This window comes from Carassius auratus, chromosome 15, assembly GCF_003368295.1.
Source record: "Carassius auratus strain Wakin chromosome 15, ASM336829v1, whole genome shotgun sequence".
Classification (NCBI taxonomy): domain Eukaryota; kingdom Metazoa; phylum Chordata; class Actinopteri; order Cypriniformes; family Cyprinidae; genus Carassius; species Carassius auratus.
Window position 1 is genome coordinate 12,536,754 of NC_039257.1, and position 18,052 is coordinate 12,554,805.

Below are 18,052 nucleotides of genomic sequence, written 5' to 3' on the forward strand. Positions count from 1 at the left end.
AAACATTAAAGCTCTTATAGCTTTTAATGTCATAACGAAGGCCCATGATTACTTAAGGGACCGAGGTGAAACGCCTACTCCCTCAAGGGAGTGGAGAAGCAGGTTTTTTTGCCTCCTGGGCCCATCCTCACCCTCCCTAACACAGCAGAAGGCCAGTGTGGAGATGAAGAGTGGACCCTTGATAAGTGCCGTCCTCAGGGAGAGGGGACAAGGCAAACAGGCGTGCCTCCAAAAAACCTTTTCTGCCTTGCCAAGTGACGGCATTCAATAGAAGACACTTATATGCACATCCTGCACCAACCCGCCCCCTATCAAAACCTGCATCACTCAATTTGTACGAGATGGCAACTGGCCAGCGATATAATTAATGTAGTCACAAACCGTTGTTTTTATTAGATCACATCACCGAGACCAAAAATAATTCTTTGTCTGTTTGTTTAAAACTTTAGAAACCGCATGGTTTCGTACTTGTGTTACTGGTGTAATGTGTGGAGTGAAATATAACGACAGGTTCACCCATCAACACCCGTCAACAAGTGTAGTCTTGTTTTTTCAGTGGTACTGCATGGATTGAAATGTGTCAGGAGGAGGGGTTGACTTGCTTGAGCTTAAACACGCAAAGATTTCATCACCAACCGATAACAACAACAATAATCAGGAAATAAAAATGGGAGGGTTTGTGTAATGCTCAGGTGTGAAAGCTCACTTTCCATTGAAGGCATTGGGTTTATTCGGTTATCTCTGTAATCCCTTTTTAGTCTGCCAGTCATGGATCTCATAAACCTGAGAACTCAAAGGAAAACTTTTAAAAAAGTCTTCACATCTTCAACAGTAACTAGTGTCCACACCAATAGGTGATACCGTTCTGTTTATTAGTAAAACTTGCTTTCTCACCAAGGCTGTTTATTTTATCAAAAATAGTACTTGTAATATTGTGAAATATTATTACAATTTAAAATAACAGTTTTCTATTTGAATGTATGTTTAAGGGATAGTTCACCCAAAAATGAAAATTCTGTCATTAATTACTCAACCTCACGTCGTTCCAAACCTGTAAGACCTTTGTTCATCTTCAAAATGCAAATTAAGGTATTTTTGATGCGTTTCGAGAGATTTCTGAGACATCCAATAGACAGCAAGGATCCTTAAACCAATCAAGGCTCAGAAACCTGGCAAATGTTGAAATGATCCATGTGACATCAGTGGTTCAACCGTAATTTTATGAAGCTACAAGAATACTTTTTTTCTCCATATCACTACAAGGTGGCATGGAGGGGATAAATTGTTGAATAAAGTTGAATAAAATTTTTGTTTAATTTGCACAACAAAAAGTATTCTTGAAGCTTCGTAAAATTACGGTTGAACCTCTGATGTCACATGGATTATTTTACTGATCTCCTTGCTACGTTTCTGAGCCTTGATCATTTTAGGATCCTTGCTGTCTATGGGATGTCGCAGAGAGCTCTTGGAATGCATCAAAAATATCTTAATTTGTGTTCTGAAGATGAACAAAGGTATTACGGGTTTGGAACGATGTGAGGATGAGTAATTAATGATAGAATTTTCATTTTTGGGTGAACTATCCCTTTCAAATTCAATTTATACCTGTGATGCAGAGCAGATTTTTTTAGCAGTCATTATTCCAGTCTTTAGTGTCGAGTGATCTTTCAGAAATCATTCTAATGTATTATTTATTGTTATTAATGTTGACAACAGTTGTGCTGCTTAATATCTTGTTGAAAGTGGGTCAATTTTAAATGAACTCAATTTATTTGAAACGCAAGTAGTTACAATCTGTAACATTATAAATGTGTTTACTGTAACTATTAGGGATGAGGATCTCATGACTTGAGATACGATATGCATCTCGATCCATAGTCAACGATACAATACATATGAAGCAGCTACCGGTGTGATCTGATACGATTCACCCCTGTTACGATACAGTGCGATCCGATTTCGATTCAATTCAATACAATGCGATCCAATGCAATGGAAAAAATATGATCACTTCTAATGCCTCAAGGCCCGTTTCATAAGGCTTTTTTCAGTTCGTATGAATCGCTGTCAAATGAATTTAACATAGATCAAGTTTAGTCACTTTGGCAACTTATGCTGGGAAACTTACCTGGACTGGTTGATGGTATCAAACTTTTACACCATGTGTCCCAACCAGACGTGACTCAATGCAAAAAAAAAAAAAAAAAAATCTTTTCCATGCAGTTTTTGTCCTAACCATCCGTGACACGTGAAAAAAGTTTTTTTGTTTTGTTTTTTTTTTCTGCAATGTTATGGCAGGACCAACAAAATATGACGGTGATAATCTTAGGTAAGGATTATGTGCTTTATTCAATGTTAAAAGTTTCTAATGTGATTTTTAATATCATTTTGGATGATTTTTATAACCATAGTGAAAGCAACAATAGATATTTTACCTCAGATCTTGAAAATAGATTAGGCTAAAGCAAACTTGTTTAAACTGTGAACTGCGAACCAACAACAATAACAGAAATGGTATCACTCAGTCACTCACTAACTTAAAACTGTTCAGTCCATTCATATTTGAATCATCTATTTTTAGTGTCCACTTTTCTTTACTTCACATTCGCCAAGTTTTTGCTGTCACATCGTGTCTACACTGGATGTGACAAAGCACTGCTAATCATTTGAATGTTGTGTCAGCACGTCATAAATAGAATGAGTCAGCAGTTTTATTTCTGGGATTTGCCGCGCTGCGCCGCATCCACTTATTATAATCACTGATTATAATGAGTTCTATTGTATTTTGTTGCGACGTGACGCTCTCGTAACTTTTCTCAAGACAGTAAATTCCAACTAGGACATACATTCATATAAACTCCTACCTCTCTAATTGAATTGCGATTTGTTTGGCATCTCAACCGATCTCAGTTGTCACATATTTGAATAGATTTTAACCGGCTTGCGGTTAATGGTTACATTCCTAACTTGTAGCCAATGCCCACTTTTTAAACTGATGCATTCCATCAACTTTTTATCCCGATGCACCGAGCAAATCTGGGAATCTTCCCATCCCTAGTAACTATTAATCAATTTAATGCACCCTTGTTTAATAAAAGTATCAGTTTCTTTAAAAAATTTACTGTTAGCTCAACATTTTTTCCCCATATTCCTTTAATGAATTCATATTTGATGTGAAAATAAATTAAACCTCTAATGTTACTCTAACAGTCTAAGTTCCAGGTAGACTGTAGAGTTGGCCTTGTTATAGGGAGGAATAGGTTATTCAGAACCGTTTTTTCATCCTCAAGCACAAAAAGCCTCCAAAACTTAAAACAAACAAATGGCGAGCTGTAGATGACCCAAGAAAACACAAGCTTAGGCTTGGTACTCTATCCACAGGACAGTTAGATCCCCATATAACAGCAGTGAGACAGGAGCCGCACCTAAAGACCACTTTTCACGGATGGAGAAAGGAGCGATTGACAGGGAGGAAAAAAGCAAGAGGCTTCCAAAGAAAGGGATGGAAGAAAGGCAATTGAGTAATGGCCTTTGGCAAACTAGCGAAGCATATGCTAACCCAGTGCAGGATTAAAGGAGGCCTTTGTTGTGTCCAGAGGCCTAGCCTTCGATCTTCCTCTCCCTCCCTCCTTGCTGGAGACTCAATGGACATCCCTCCAGAGAGCCACAGACCCTCTGTGAAGCAACAATGGGACTCCTCGCATTTACACTGACAAACAAGGTTAGCACAAGAGACTCTTCAAAGTGCACCCAGTTGTTCTTTGCTTTTCCGGTGTCGTCTTGGATCAGTCTTGGTAACGGTTTCTGCAACTGTTCACCCTTTGTATTGATCTTGGTCTAGTGGAGAAGGAAGGACTTATCCTGGGACAGATGTGCCAGTTTGACAGGTTTAACAGTTTAAAAGGTGACTGAGGTGGATGTGAAGAGGATAAACTTTATCTAGAATCATACAAAAAGCAAAAGAAATGGTAACTCTACACTACCATTCAAAGATTAGATTATTTAATTTATTTAATTTTTTATCAAAAATAACAGAAAAGAGGTTTTGTATCTCAAGTAAACTTTATTTATTTTTATTTATTTTCAACAAATGCACCCGTTTCCACAAAAATTAAGCAGCACAACTGTTGATAATACTGAAAATGTATCTTTGCCATCACAGGAATAAATTAAAATATATTCATATAGAAAGCTGTTATTTTAAGTTGTAATATTTCACAATGTTTCTGTCTTTACTGTATTTTTAATCAAATAAATGCAGCCTTGTTCAGCATAAGAAACCAGTTAAAAAAATAACCAACCCCAAACTTTTCTCCAAAAATTTGTGGTTATTTTTTCCATGGAACACAAAAATACATTTTTCAGTTCCCAATGTTGTTGTTTTTGGTGTCCAATGTGCCAAAATGTCACAAAAGCACGCACCATGAACTTAATCTAGTTCTCTTAAAGTCTCCAAATTGCTTTATATAAATTTAAGTCATCATTCACAATACAGTGATTCATACTTCTCAGGTGCCATATTTGATTTGAGTTGCATAATAAATTATTAAACAAAGTCATCATATGGCTTCAGAAGACTTTAAATATCATGCATGGACCACTATTATGGAGATTTTAATTCTTTAATAATTTTCTTTTGGGTTCCTCAAAGCAAGAGTGTCTTTAGAACAATATTTTGGTGAGGAAGTGATGCAGTTTTTGGGGAACTATTTATTCAACAGGTGTTTTTGTCTAACAGTGCTTCAGATTTGCTTCATAAATCTATACTTTATAGAAGCAAATCCGTGTTGGTAATGCCATATATATATATATATATATATATATATATATATATATATATATATATATATATATATATATATATATATGGCACCTACTAACACACCACCACTGTTTCTCTTCAACACAAGTATGATGACAAGACGTCCATCTCGTCTCACTCATTAGTCTCAAGGGAAAGTTTATTCCATTGGAGGCTGCCAACGGGCACATGTTCCCTCACAGAGCTCACACACTCCCCCTCCGAACTAATCAAACAGGGGAGAAAAGGAGGGAAAGGGCTTGAGTGGCCAGAGGAGAGGGTGTTTAAGCAGTTTATGTCATTCCTCCCCCAATATCTCCCAATCAGCCTCCTTCCTCGTGCTCTGATGTTGTTGACGGGGGCCCCTTGGCGGGCTGGCTGCCTTAACAGATGCACAGCGAGCTGCATGGAACCTGTGTGCCGCCACTTTATCTGTCCTTTCTGCCGCTTGAAGTGGCATATGGCATGTGGAGACTGGAGGGAGCTGAGGCCAGGAAATGGGGCTAATAACTTTAGTTTGTAAGATGTGGGGATTTTGTAAATTGTCTTGAAGTAGCCATTATCGTTGGATATGGGGAAGTAATATATGTAAGCTCAATGCTCAATTCATTTTTTATAATAAAAAAGTGACAATTACTTCAGTTTATTTCTCTTCCAATTTATTTCTTGCAAATATAAACATTTAAGTAGGAGCTGTCATAAAAACTTAACAGATTTATTAAATTAGACACTAAAGAATATGTGTTATATAGTTCATATATTTAGCAAAATGCTCCTCTCCAGAGTTAATTTATCTAGCTGACAGCAGGTTTATGGTCTCCGAATATGTTTTTAAATGTTAAGTTACGTGGCACTGATTACAGGATGTTATATTGACATCTTTCTGTGGTCGAAACAATCAAGTAATTACATGAGATGGGAAATGGATTTTAGTGGTAGTCTTTCTTTTAACTTCCTTTCAAAGTTCATTTACGTTATTTCCATATTAGTTAATGTGTGCTTTGCAATGCCACTTTTTTGGGAAGTACACTACAATTTTCCGTTCATTAACTGAAAACAGGCTAGACTAACGATTTTTTCCAATTTAAAAATCAATATTACTCCGTGAACATGAGAAAATATTAAAATCAAGACTTTTTTTTTTTTTTTTTTTTTACCCAGGCCAAGTAAATCGAAGGTATTTGACAAACTAAAATAAACATGTATACATTTTTATTCATCTGACTTTTACCAGTCTATGATTTATCTGTCATCTAGATGTTCCTGTCATCCAGCAGCTGAGAAGAGCCTTTAAATATTTCAAAGATTACAGACAGGTTAGAGGATACTGAAAATATTCCCATCTATATCTGCGAAGGAAAGAATCTGGGATTTAAAATGTTTCCTTTCTGTTTCTCTGTAGATGATCATCGAGCCCACAAGCCCAAAGCTTCTTCCAGACCCTCTGCGAGAACCCTACTACCAGCCTCCATACACTCTAGTGCTGGAGCTCACCGACGTCCTCCTCCATCCTGAGTGGTCGGTAGGTGTCAGCTCAATTAAAGTAACCATGGGAGGACCTGAGGAAACACCAATGCACAAAACTAATAATGCATCCAAAAGTAGTGTATTTTGCACTTTTTTTCCATTTAAAAATAGTCCTACTGCTATATGAACAAAAGTGTAATAAGATTTGGTTTGCAAACACTTTAAACAAATAAGGTGCTTTTTACAGCAGTGTTCCTTTTACATTGTAGCAGTTATTGTTATTGTAGCCTAAATCTCAACTTATAACATTTATGTAATTAAATTAAATATAAAACAAGCCATTTGTCACTGCCACGGCATTTTTTTTATAGAAAATATTTAATCGTTTTTTTTATAGAAAAACAAGTTATGCTCAGCGTCCAGAACCTCATAAAATTATAACAGGCACCGTCCTATTAGAGATCTGCATGATTGCGGGACACATCGCAGCAGAGTGCGGCGCGGGACAACACTTGTGCAGGATGCGGGAGAATAATTAGGGTGTGCTCACTAGGCAATCTTAACCGTGCCGAGCACGTTTGACCCCGAAAGCCTGGTCCGTTTGACTAGTGTGATCGTTACGTTTAGCAGTCTCTGGCTTGGTTGGAAGAGGTGGGCAAGATCGCGGTTCAGTTTTATATAGATCAGGGAGTGCAGATCTTCTGATACGTGCTGCATGATGGCATGAATATTTTTGAGCTGCAAAAGTGATAGATCTGTAAAGCAATGTATTGTGAGAGGCATACGTGTTACTGCATCCCATACAACTCAAAATAATAAACCACAAAGTTAACAAAACAATTCACTCCACTGTGCTGAGCCTGTGCTTCTCTGCTGTCTTAACGTGCTATCGGAAACGTCCTATTTCCAAATTATAAAGTCATGATTATGAGGCATTATTTTCCATCAAATAACAGTGTAGTGGTTTGTGAATGTTGATGCTTAGCCTAAATAATTTGATCGGGAGAATCCCGACCCATGAAAGTCTTTATTATGTCTTTATTTTGTGTATACATACACAGAAATAGCTTTTTTTGTGCTATTTTCAGACTAATAATTTTGGTTGCCGAACATTTAGTGCATCCGTATTATATATTATTCAGATACAACATATTCATCAGAATTGTCAGTAAAGACATTTCCAGTATTACAGAATTTTTCTGTTTACGGCAAATGCAGTTGTTTTGAAATTTCTATGCATCAACAAATCCTTGCATAACAAAAATGCATCCGTTTCCTAAAAAATATTAAGCAACACAACTACTTTCAACATTAATAATCAGAAATTATTTTTGCATACCAAATCGCCATATTAGAATGATTTCTGAAGCGTCTGACACAAAATTCAGCTTAATCACCATTTACATTTAATATTAAAACAGAAAACAGTTAAGTTAGAATATTTCACAATTTTACTGCTGTTTTTTTTTTATCAAATACATGCAGCCTTGGTGAACATAAGTCATTTCTTTCTCAAACTTTCACAAATCGTACTGTTAAATGGTTAAATTGGATATTTCTGTTAATTTTTTTTATTATTTTGCCTTTAATTAAATTTTAATAGGCTTTCATTGTGAGAAATACATTTATTTTAAAAGTACAATAAAACAAAAAAAAAACATCTTTATTTCTAGTAATTTTTCCAACACCCAATATGACAATATTTCTGATATGCTTTTATTACGTTTAAGATGGAGTTCAGCGTTTCACACCATATAGACCATGTCAACTCCCCGTCCCGATCAACCACCTTGACTTCACATTCTCAGATCTAGATTCCTAGAGCGATCATGAAATGATTCTTAAAACTAGATTGGTTAGATTGAACCCCTAGTAAACATTTCGTGGGCGTTTGGCTCCTAATTGCAGGCCCTGTCCTGTTCCAAACTAAACACAGCTGCGTCTGCTCTTGTATATTCTGTACATACACTGTTTATGTGCAGTGCTGTATGATGTGTATTTTTGTGCTCTCAGATTCCAGACTACAATAAAATGTCTCAATTTGATCAGTTTGATTTATTATTAAACAACCCTTAGTCAGTTTATTACTATCCTTATCAATTTCTGTTCAATCTGGAACACTGTTTTGGGCCAACCACCTGTTCCCTCTGTTCCTTCTACCTGGCCAGCTGTGAGGGAACGGCCACACACAGGTGACAGGTGGAGCATAGCCGACCTGTAACCTGACACACCTCAGCAGACTGTTACCGTGGTGCATGCCACAGTGATTTTTGTTGAACCTCAAGTGAAGCTTTGTCTGTGACTGTACTCTTTACTTTTTTTGGTTTTGTCTGAAAGTGACGTCTATATATATATTGAGGCATAGGTGTTTAGTTCCACATAAAAGCACAACTGAAGTATCTGTTACTCTAAAGGATACCAAAGTAGGCTTGTATCTCACAGTACTGAGTTTGATCTTAAAATACAACTTACTTGACCAAAGACATTTAACAGTGAGTTGACATGAAAAATGCTTCTTTGCTCTGCTTTTATTTTAAAGACAGATGATCGCAATAGTCATGCTCTTGTTTTCCAGTAAATGACTGAGTAAGGCTGTTCAACGGCATTGTTTGTTTAAAAATGTATTCCAGATGGTACGTCTAAAGATGTTGGAGATTAAATATATCAACACTCGGGAAATCGGAAACAGCACCTATGAGCAAAACACTGCCAATAGCAAAAATCTGTAACATATTATTTCCCTTTTTTTGTCTTGTTTTAACAACTGAATGCATTAAAATAAATGCACTGTATTTCGAAAGACAATATTATACATTACTGTTCAAATGTTTAGGGTCAGAATAATTGTTTTATATATATATATATATATATATATATATATATATATATATATATATATATATATATATATATATATACACACTGTTACGCCAGTCTTCTGTGTCACATGATCTTTCAGAAATCATTCTAATATGCTGATTTGATGCTCAAGAAATATATTTCAAGATATACAATATAATATTATCAATGTTGAAAACTACTTTTTTGACAAGTTAAAAAGTAAAATGATAAATAAAAAGATTAAATTTGTATAATAATGAAAATTAATGTTTTATATATAATGTATTATATATGTACATATATAAACTAATTCTTAACTATTCAAATGATGTTAATGAAAATTATTCTGCCGTTTAACATTTATTCTAAACACTAATAAACATGTAAAGTTTTTATTAAATGGTGTTATAATGTTTTCTGGATCTCCTCTCTCCCTTTAGTTGGCCACAGGTTGGCGTTTTAAGAAGAGGCCTGGCATAGACTACCTCTTCCAGCAACTGGCCCCACTTTATGAGATCGTAATCTTCACATCAGAGACGGGCATGGTGAGTCTCTAAGGTGGTGAGGACTGCCTGTTTACCACAATAATTCAAGTGTGAAGTGCTTATTTGTTTTTAGCATACACTGTTTCAATTGCAGTTAAAAGGAAAAGTTTCTTGAACCCTGCTTGAACATTGAGCTCACTTACAATAGATGCTGTTTTGGGTACAGTGGCACACCTACTTGTCTGTTGATTCTACAAACACACAGTCTTGTGCTCAAATATAATGTTTCCTAATTGATGCCATCAGTGAGACATTTGTGCTCCGCTTTAGTCCGCTAGTGTTTGTGTGTGTCTGTTGTTGTGTTGGTGTGGCACACTTGTAAAGTCATGCAAATGAGCTTTGTTTTGATTGAAGAGCCATTTGGTGCTGCTGCTGTTGTGTTTTATTCTAATGTATGCGAATGTCAATTCAGCTTTTCAGCTATGTAAAAATGACCCATCTACTGTCTTGATGGGCTGCTTAAAATTTAGAGCAACTAGCATGTGCTTTTGACAATATTTGATGGCTCAATGTGATACAAGAAGTGTTTTTAGATATCATGATTCCACTGCATTGTTATATTTCGCTTGCTCACCAAATGATACTCTGCAGTGAATGGGTGCCGTCAGAATGGGAGTTCAAACAACTGATTAAAAACCTCACAAAAATCCATAAGTAATCCACACAACTACAGTTCTTCAATCAGCATTTTACGATGTAGAAAAACTGTACATAAGAAACAAATCCGTCTTCAAACCATTGCTGAAATACGAGTCCTCTATCAATAATAATACTAATGCTTTCTCCAGTGAAAAGGTTGTGTTGTCTGAATCAGGAAAAAATATGCACAGCTCAAACACTGTTTACAAGTGAATACAGTCCAAAAAAGTTCTGAACAAATATGCTGATAATTTTTTTTTGTGAGGGGACAACAAGGATCATGGAATATGGTCCTGTATTTTTGCCAGAAGTGATGGGTTAAAGTTAAAATGACTTAATTATTTGTTTCTTACAAACACACAGTTTTTCACTTCAGAAGACATTCATTGATGGACTGGATTACTTGTGGATTTTTGTGATGTTTTAATCAGCTGTTTGGCAAGTGATGTAATGCTGAATTCTCTACAGAATTGGCCTGAGGGTGACAAGATGTTCAGATCTCTTATTGTAAAACATTTCATAATGTGGATAAAAACGATTCCTGCACACACAATATTGTATGTTTGTGTGTGAGCAGACGGCGTACCCCTTGATTGACAGTATAGACCCTCAAGGATTTGTGATGTACCGGCTCTTCAGAGATGCCACACGCTACATGGAGGGCCACCATGTTAAGGTAAACAACACCGTCTGCGTGTCTAAAAATCTGCTTATCGATATCATGCTTTGCTGGTGATGTGCGCAAATTCAGTCTCAGTATTTAGGACACTTCTCTGTTCCTGTAAACCATGTCCACCACTTACCGTAATAAAATCCAGCTGTCTGGTATTTCACCCCTACATGGCCGTGAGTCTTTTGAGTCACAGTATTTGAGATGAGCCATATGTCCCAAAACAATGAAATATTTCCTTGCCTTTAGATCGATGCTGCTCATTTGACCATCATTTGTAATGTCTTTTTGTACAGATGTTGATAGTTTGGTGTTACCAAAGTGCACATGTTCCGGGGAAATCCATTCATAAGAACTGTGAAGTTTTAAAATGCTGCAATCCTGATTCACAGATGACCATTTGCTAACTTCCTATTGTCTTACAAATCGCTTTGAGTAAAGGAGTAAAAATACTCCTCCATCTGTATGTAATACAGTATGGTCTGATCTTATTGCTCAAGATCCCGCCCCGTGAGCCCCCTCTCCTGAGTGACCCGGGCAACATTATGGCGCGTTGCCCCCCGTGTCTCTTCTGCATGCCGTCCTTCTGTTCGCGCATTGATTTCCCCACTGCTATGTGCTTTTTATTTTTTCATTTTCTCCACAGCCCAAGACAATAGCAGTTTCTTCCCCTCCTTCTCTCCTCCCCCCGTCTCTCTTCTCAGGGCTCATTAACCTTCTGCCCCCTCCTTTATTTTTCGTTAGACTGTCCGTCGTTACCTAAGCTTTCTCCTCATTAGGCTTATGAATGGTGCATAACGCTTCACAATTGCATTAAAGTTTACAAATTCAAATTCAGAATATATATTTGCGGTATAATTACCAAAAACCATCTCATTATATTTTTACAGCTCCTTTTTCAGGAGGTCTGCTAAGAACAGGTTGGTTTTAGCCTGTTATCCCTCACATGGCTCCAGGAGGTGAAAAAGATAAATAAGAATTAGATAAGATAAACAACCACATTTCAAACGTTAAAAGCACAAAACAAGGAAGAAAAACGTAGGAGGATTTCGAAATAAGCCAAGAGGAGACTGGTTTTCCTTTGCTAAAGAAAGAAAACTGTTACCTTTGCTCCTACATTTTCCAGAGACGCGCTCGTGACGTGTACATCTTTCATCGTCTGCCTGCACGTCTTCTGGTTCCAAACAGTCAGCAGAAGTGAGAAAAAAAAGTGTTTTACATTTTAAATCTGGTTATTTCTCTTACAAGAACGCATGGATTCGCTACATGGGGCCTTTATTAACCCCCCAGAGCCATGTGAGGGATGTTTTATTAGAGATGCACGCACTTTATTTCACGTCTTCTGAACTAGGATGCTACGAGGGTGAGTAGAAGATGGACATATTTTTATTCTCGGGTGAACTAACCCTTTAAGAGACACAGGCCTGTAAGATGCACCTTAAGATCTTGTGTTAAGTATTTGCTGAAGTAAATAACAGAAAAGATCAATTCCCGGCTTTTGTGAATCAGTATAATCAACATCAATTTAAAAAACTAGTATTAGTGCTGGGAGATATGCTCGATTTTTATATTGTCATATCGTCAGCCTGTGAGATCGCAGATACACATTATTATTGTGGTTATTTATTTAATTACTTATTTACTTGGTTTCATTGTCGGAAAGTGATTTGTATTTAACATGATAACAATTTCATAAAAACAATGCAAGTTTGTAATTATAATTCTTAAATTTCCTACAGAAAATGAGCAAAGAACATTTACATTTACCGAAGAACGTTGTCTTTCTAGCACGAGTACATGCACTTTAAAAAACACTCCCGTTATAATCAGTGAAGCTGTCTATACTGTATGATGAATAAACCTCTTATTCTTACTTTGCACGTACATCTGCACTTTGTTGTTTATGATGAGAATTTGCGAGCTGAATTCAGTCGGCAAGTGTGCTTTGAACAACAAAACTTATTTTTCAGTGATAAATCATCTGAATGCCTCTGATTGGCCATTGCATTCATAATCTCAGCATAATCGTATGTGATTGGTTATAACGCGCAACACTGTAAAAACGCGGATATTATTGTCTGTCGGCACAACCCTATAATGTATAGTATGATAAAATATATACTAATTTGCTTTTGAAGTTGCTAAAGAATACATTTAACAGTGTTTTTGAATTTAATGCGTCATTATTTGTGCTGAACCGAAATTATTTGCAGTTAATACACTCATGATACTTCGTAGCTGCTTGTAATCGTACACAAGCAGAGATTAATGTATGCATGCGTATTTGCGCAATAGGTCTTCACTTGGGTCACATTTCACCACTGCCTGTCTGGCCTTGTCCACCAGACCCCCATCAGCACTCTCTCCATCCACCTTCTGCCAACCCACGTTTATTTCACTCCGCTTCCCCTCCTCTCCACCTCTCTCACCTCCCATCTGGCTGTCAGAAGCGGGTGAGGGAAGGAGCAAACAAAGTCAGATAAGTGTGTCTTCTAAAGATCTGATTTAACAACTAGTTCACTTACTAAAAACAATGCGAAGTTTGAAGAAAACTGGTGCCATGACAAGACTGAATGCAAAAGCAGTCATGATGGAAAGGTTTTCCATTTTGGGCCAGCATGAACTTGATCGCTTTGAGTGATGCATGACGAAAGGTTCCCAGGTATTTAAGTAAAACAAACTGTGCTTAGTTTCTCAAGATAGCTTTTCTGTGAACCGTTTGGTACAGATATGACACCAGTAGATGCTGTTGCTTCCCACCCCAACACAGAAAGGGGGCGGGACAGACTTTGATTGGCAGCTGTGTAGCGTGGCACGTGTGTATAGTTAGCGGCACGCTTCCTCCGGCTCGTGCTTCAGTGTTTTACCTGGGGAATTGGAGAGACTCGGCAACATGACACTCTTACGCCCAGCTGCGTTACACGGCTCTGGTCACACGTACACACCAGCTACATAAACTTACTAATTACCATTAGGTTTCACATTTTGAATGTGATTTAGATGCCATTAAGGTTGCGTGTTGCTATAATCCATGAAAATCTCATTATTTATACATGCACGCTCATACACTCGTAATAAATACAGTGAAACACACACTCTTGCTCCCGGTGTGTTTCAGGGCATCCCTCATTTGGAGGCAGATGCTGGTAATTTATTGTAAATGCTACGGAGTGTGCCGCCGTCAAGAGGGCTTTCCTTTCAGGGCCCCTTCATCTCTCTCGCACATGCAACTTTTTTTTCGGTCCCTCAGGGGGATGCTGATGACCTCAGTGATAGAGAGAGTGCAGCGTCCCTGTCCATCTGCTCTGAAGGAGCACCACTGAGACAGCTGGTCTGGAGAGAGTGTGTGTTTGTGTGTGAGTGAGCGGGTGAGCGCTGGGGCCAGTGGGCTGGTGTTAAGTCTTTGCACCCCTCCACAAATGCATAGGTGTAAATATGGTTCGCATCAGTGACACACAAACGTTCAGGGGTGAGAAGGGTCACATTTAACCTCAATTTGTATGTATAGCTGGGATAAGTAGACTGCAGCTAGTTTACTAGATGGCAGGGCTCTTGAAGCAATAGTCCACAAGAGGCAGAGCGTTACAATGATTTTACCACATGTAAGAGGGGTCTTGGGGATCTAAACTATTTAATTTTTTTACTTGTTTATTAAAAATGTTATGTTCTTAAAGGGTTAGTTCACGCAATTAAAATTCTGTCATAAATTACTCACCCTCATGTCGTTCTAAACCCATAAGGCCTTAGTTCATCTTTCAAACAGAAATTAAGATATTTTAAAATAAATCTGAGAGCTTTCTGACCCTTCCATAGACAGCAATGTAATTACCACAGTCATTGTCCAGAAACATAGCAAGGAGATTGGTAAAATATAATATATTATTTTTATATTCTTCATTATTTTTTTGTTTTTTATATATATTTTAAATTAAAATGTTAGTTTGGAGCATGATTTGATGAACTGTGATGGTTTTAACTCCTCCCTTCTTTTAGATTGATTTTTGAGAAAAGTGAGACTATTTTTAGAGACAATGTACATATTATCAAAGAAACTTTGATAATTTGTTAGAGTCAGGATTTGTTATTGATATATATTTATGTACCTTTTTCTTTGTTTTTGCTCCTTATTTTTGAGAAAAAAGCTGTGGTAGCTGGCATGGTGCTAAATTATAAACAAACAATAGAAATATATTCATATATTTAATATATTCTATATTTATATCAAGTAAAAATCAAGTATATAATTGTATTAAATTATTATAATATAAAATCATTAACTTTTTAAACCCGTTCATTGAATTTGTCTAATTTGCTTTTTCATTGCAATATTTTAGTTTTAGTTTAGTTTTAGTTTTTCTACAGATTTAAAGGTTTAAATCTAGGTTTGTGTTTACATCTTACACATCTTTTAAAACCTTTTTCCCAATTCCTTTTTTTTTTTTTTTTATAACTAAAATAACTTGGTAAATATGGTGCATATGCTTGAATGGTATTCACTAATGACACTAATTGTTTGTCCTGCAGGACGTGTCTTGTTTGAACAGAGACTCCTCTAAAGTCATTGTGGTGGACTGTAAGCGAGAGGCCTTCGGTCTGCAGCCTTTCAATGGTCTGGCGCTGCGCAAGTGGGATGGCAACTCAGAGGATCGCACGCTCTACGACTTGGCTGCTTTGCTTAAAAGTGAGTATGAATGTGTGAGAGAAGAGTTCTAGGCAAATTGGAGCTGTGGGATCGTTGTTCATTTTTATAAATCATTTTCTCTCTATAGCTATAGCCATCAGCGGAGTGGAGGATGTGCGTTCAGTACTAGAAAACTATGCCCATGAGGAAGACCCCATTGAAGCCTTCAAAAGAAGACAAGCACAGCTTGCACAGGTACTCATCACATCATCTCTATTCAACCGTCAGATGCCATATTTAGTCGTATTTAATAATGCAACATAAATATTTTGCACATACAGGAGGAAGAACAGAGACTTTCGGAGCTTGTGCAACAGAAGAAACAGGGATTTTCTTTAGGTACTATCGCAGGTCGTTTCTGGTCCCGGAAGCAGCAGTGAGGACTCGTCCTGCTCACACCCACCTGATACGGTCCCACCTGAACTGTGACCAGCCATTGAGATGAGGGTCATAGTCATACAGGTGGACAGTGTCAGTGGGAGGGAGGGAAGAACAGGAGCAGAAGGGCACGTGTGGGAAAAACATCTAAAGAGATGCTACCTTCCAAAAGACATTACATTCCTGTGGAAAATAGCACTTCCTGGACAGCAGACACAGATATGGTGCCCTAATGTATGATCTCACTAAATAGAAATTGTTTCAGAGTGGTTGGACCAGTTTCTATCTACTTCTCGGCTCCCTTATCTCTGCAAGAGCAAAGAACTTCAATGTGAACTGAAAAATAAATGATGTTTCCATAAAGAAGATTCTATTTCAAACCCATAACTGATGCTGTAGGCTATAGCTGGATATTAGACTTTGAAAATGTCTGCTCAGCACATGGGCACATGATGCAAAACCTTGGATTTGTGTTTGTGCTGCCTTTGTCATGGTGATACTGTTGCAGTGTGTTGAGGAGAACCTCTCGGATAAAGAGCTCAATCTGGTGCTATTTCTCTTGAAGACAGAAATGGCTAATCATGTCTGAGGGTGTTCTTGTGGAATGTTCTGTGTATTTCTTTTGTTGTGAAACACCCAGAATATCGCCAATAAACAGACCGTAATGTAATGTGTGTGCGTGTGTGCAATGGTTTGCCATGGACACATTTTCTTGTTTAAATGGTCTCCTTTAGAGCAAATCAGCTTGAACTATGATGATGCTTTAAATGATTAACTTGTCCTTTAATTTATTAGTAATCATAATTTGACAGATCGTTATATAAGGTGTTTTTGAGAAGAAACTGTAGATTAAGTGTAACACTTAATGTTAATGAAGCCTGTTCCACAATTCTGAGGAATACAGTTATTATTATTATTATGAAAGAAACTAAACAATTCTGTGTTTACCTCTTGCATTTCTTGCAGCTGTGTATATTTCATTATTCAGACTTTTTCTTAGAATTTTGTTTATATTTCTCAATTATGACTTTTATTTAGAATTCTAAGTTGGTATTTTGCAATTCTCAGAACTGTGTTTGTTAACTTGATTTATTTTTTAATACAATGCATTAATTGTATTTATTAATCATTAATATTGTTTTGTTACCAGGGCACTATTTATATATATATATATATATATATATATATATATATATATATATATATATATATATATATATATATATATATATATATATATATATATATATATATATATATATATATATTATTTTTGTATTAAAAAATAAATCAAGTAATCAATATAACCATTATAGAGAAATTAATGTGAACGGTTTAATGTTAGTGATTTTATTGAGTGGATCCAACATTTATTTCGGGAAACCATGTAGAAATGAGACATGAAATGTATATAAAAATGTCATTCAGTTCTGACTAAAATATTTCACATTTCTTTTACAATAGAATTAAAACAATTGAACGGTTGGATCTAACTCATGATATTTTTAGTGTGTCATTTGTTCCAAAAATATTAGATTGGTTATGAGTTTGAAATCACTGCGTACCACTATTAACCAATATTAACTTAAGCGTTCAAATCTGTTTAGACTGTTTGTGTTCCTCCGTTTGTATCCAGTGAATTAGAATCCAGTACTAAATCAATTGATCCATTTCATTAACTTCATAAGGCGGATAACCTTTCTGACCGCTGCACGCTTCAGAACGCACGCAATTTGAGGCAACTGAAAGACAGAATGCGAGGTGTTAAACTTTTGTCAGTTTCACACCTTTGCGTTTGACAGAGGACACGTGCCATTATGGCCTCACTGTAACCTCTGCTGGCCTCTGCAGAACCACACCATGTTTTGCTTTTTGGAGACACGAGGCAGAAAACATTTAAACAGAAATGTGGTGACATTTCATGACTCTATAGAAAAAAAGCCTATTAACAATTAATATTTTAACTAAACTTTGTAATATCAATAATAAAGCATGACGAGCCTTATCATTACATTATTTAGATTAGGATA

The 18,052-nt window shown here is 36.6% G+C and overlaps 1 protein-coding gene across 1 annotated transcript in view; it reads left to right on the forward strand.

Annotated features, from left to right (window-relative positions):
* The window catches only part of LOC113115137 (mitochondrial import inner membrane translocase subunit TIM50-like), a 32,067-nt gene extending 15,098 nt beyond the window's left edge, over nucleotides 1-16,969 (forward strand). Inside the window, exons 5-11 of the mRNA XM_026282449.1 lie at nucleotides 6,059-6,117; nucleotides 6,204-6,323; nucleotides 9,550-9,654; nucleotides 10,871-10,969; nucleotides 15,488-15,644; nucleotides 15,733-15,839; nucleotides 15,926-16,969. Of these exons, the coding sequence (XP_026138234.1) occupies nucleotides 6,059-6,117; nucleotides 6,204-6,323; nucleotides 9,550-9,654; nucleotides 10,871-10,969; nucleotides 15,488-15,644; nucleotides 15,733-15,839; nucleotides 15,926-16,024 (746 nt within the window). The 3' untranslated portion in view covers nucleotides 16,025-16,969. The remainder of the gene's footprint in view (nucleotides 1-6,058; nucleotides 6,118-6,203; nucleotides 6,324-9,549; nucleotides 9,655-10,870; nucleotides 10,970-15,487; nucleotides 15,645-15,732; nucleotides 15,840-15,925) is intronic.
* Nucleotides 16,970-18,052: the final 1,083 nt, after the last annotated feature.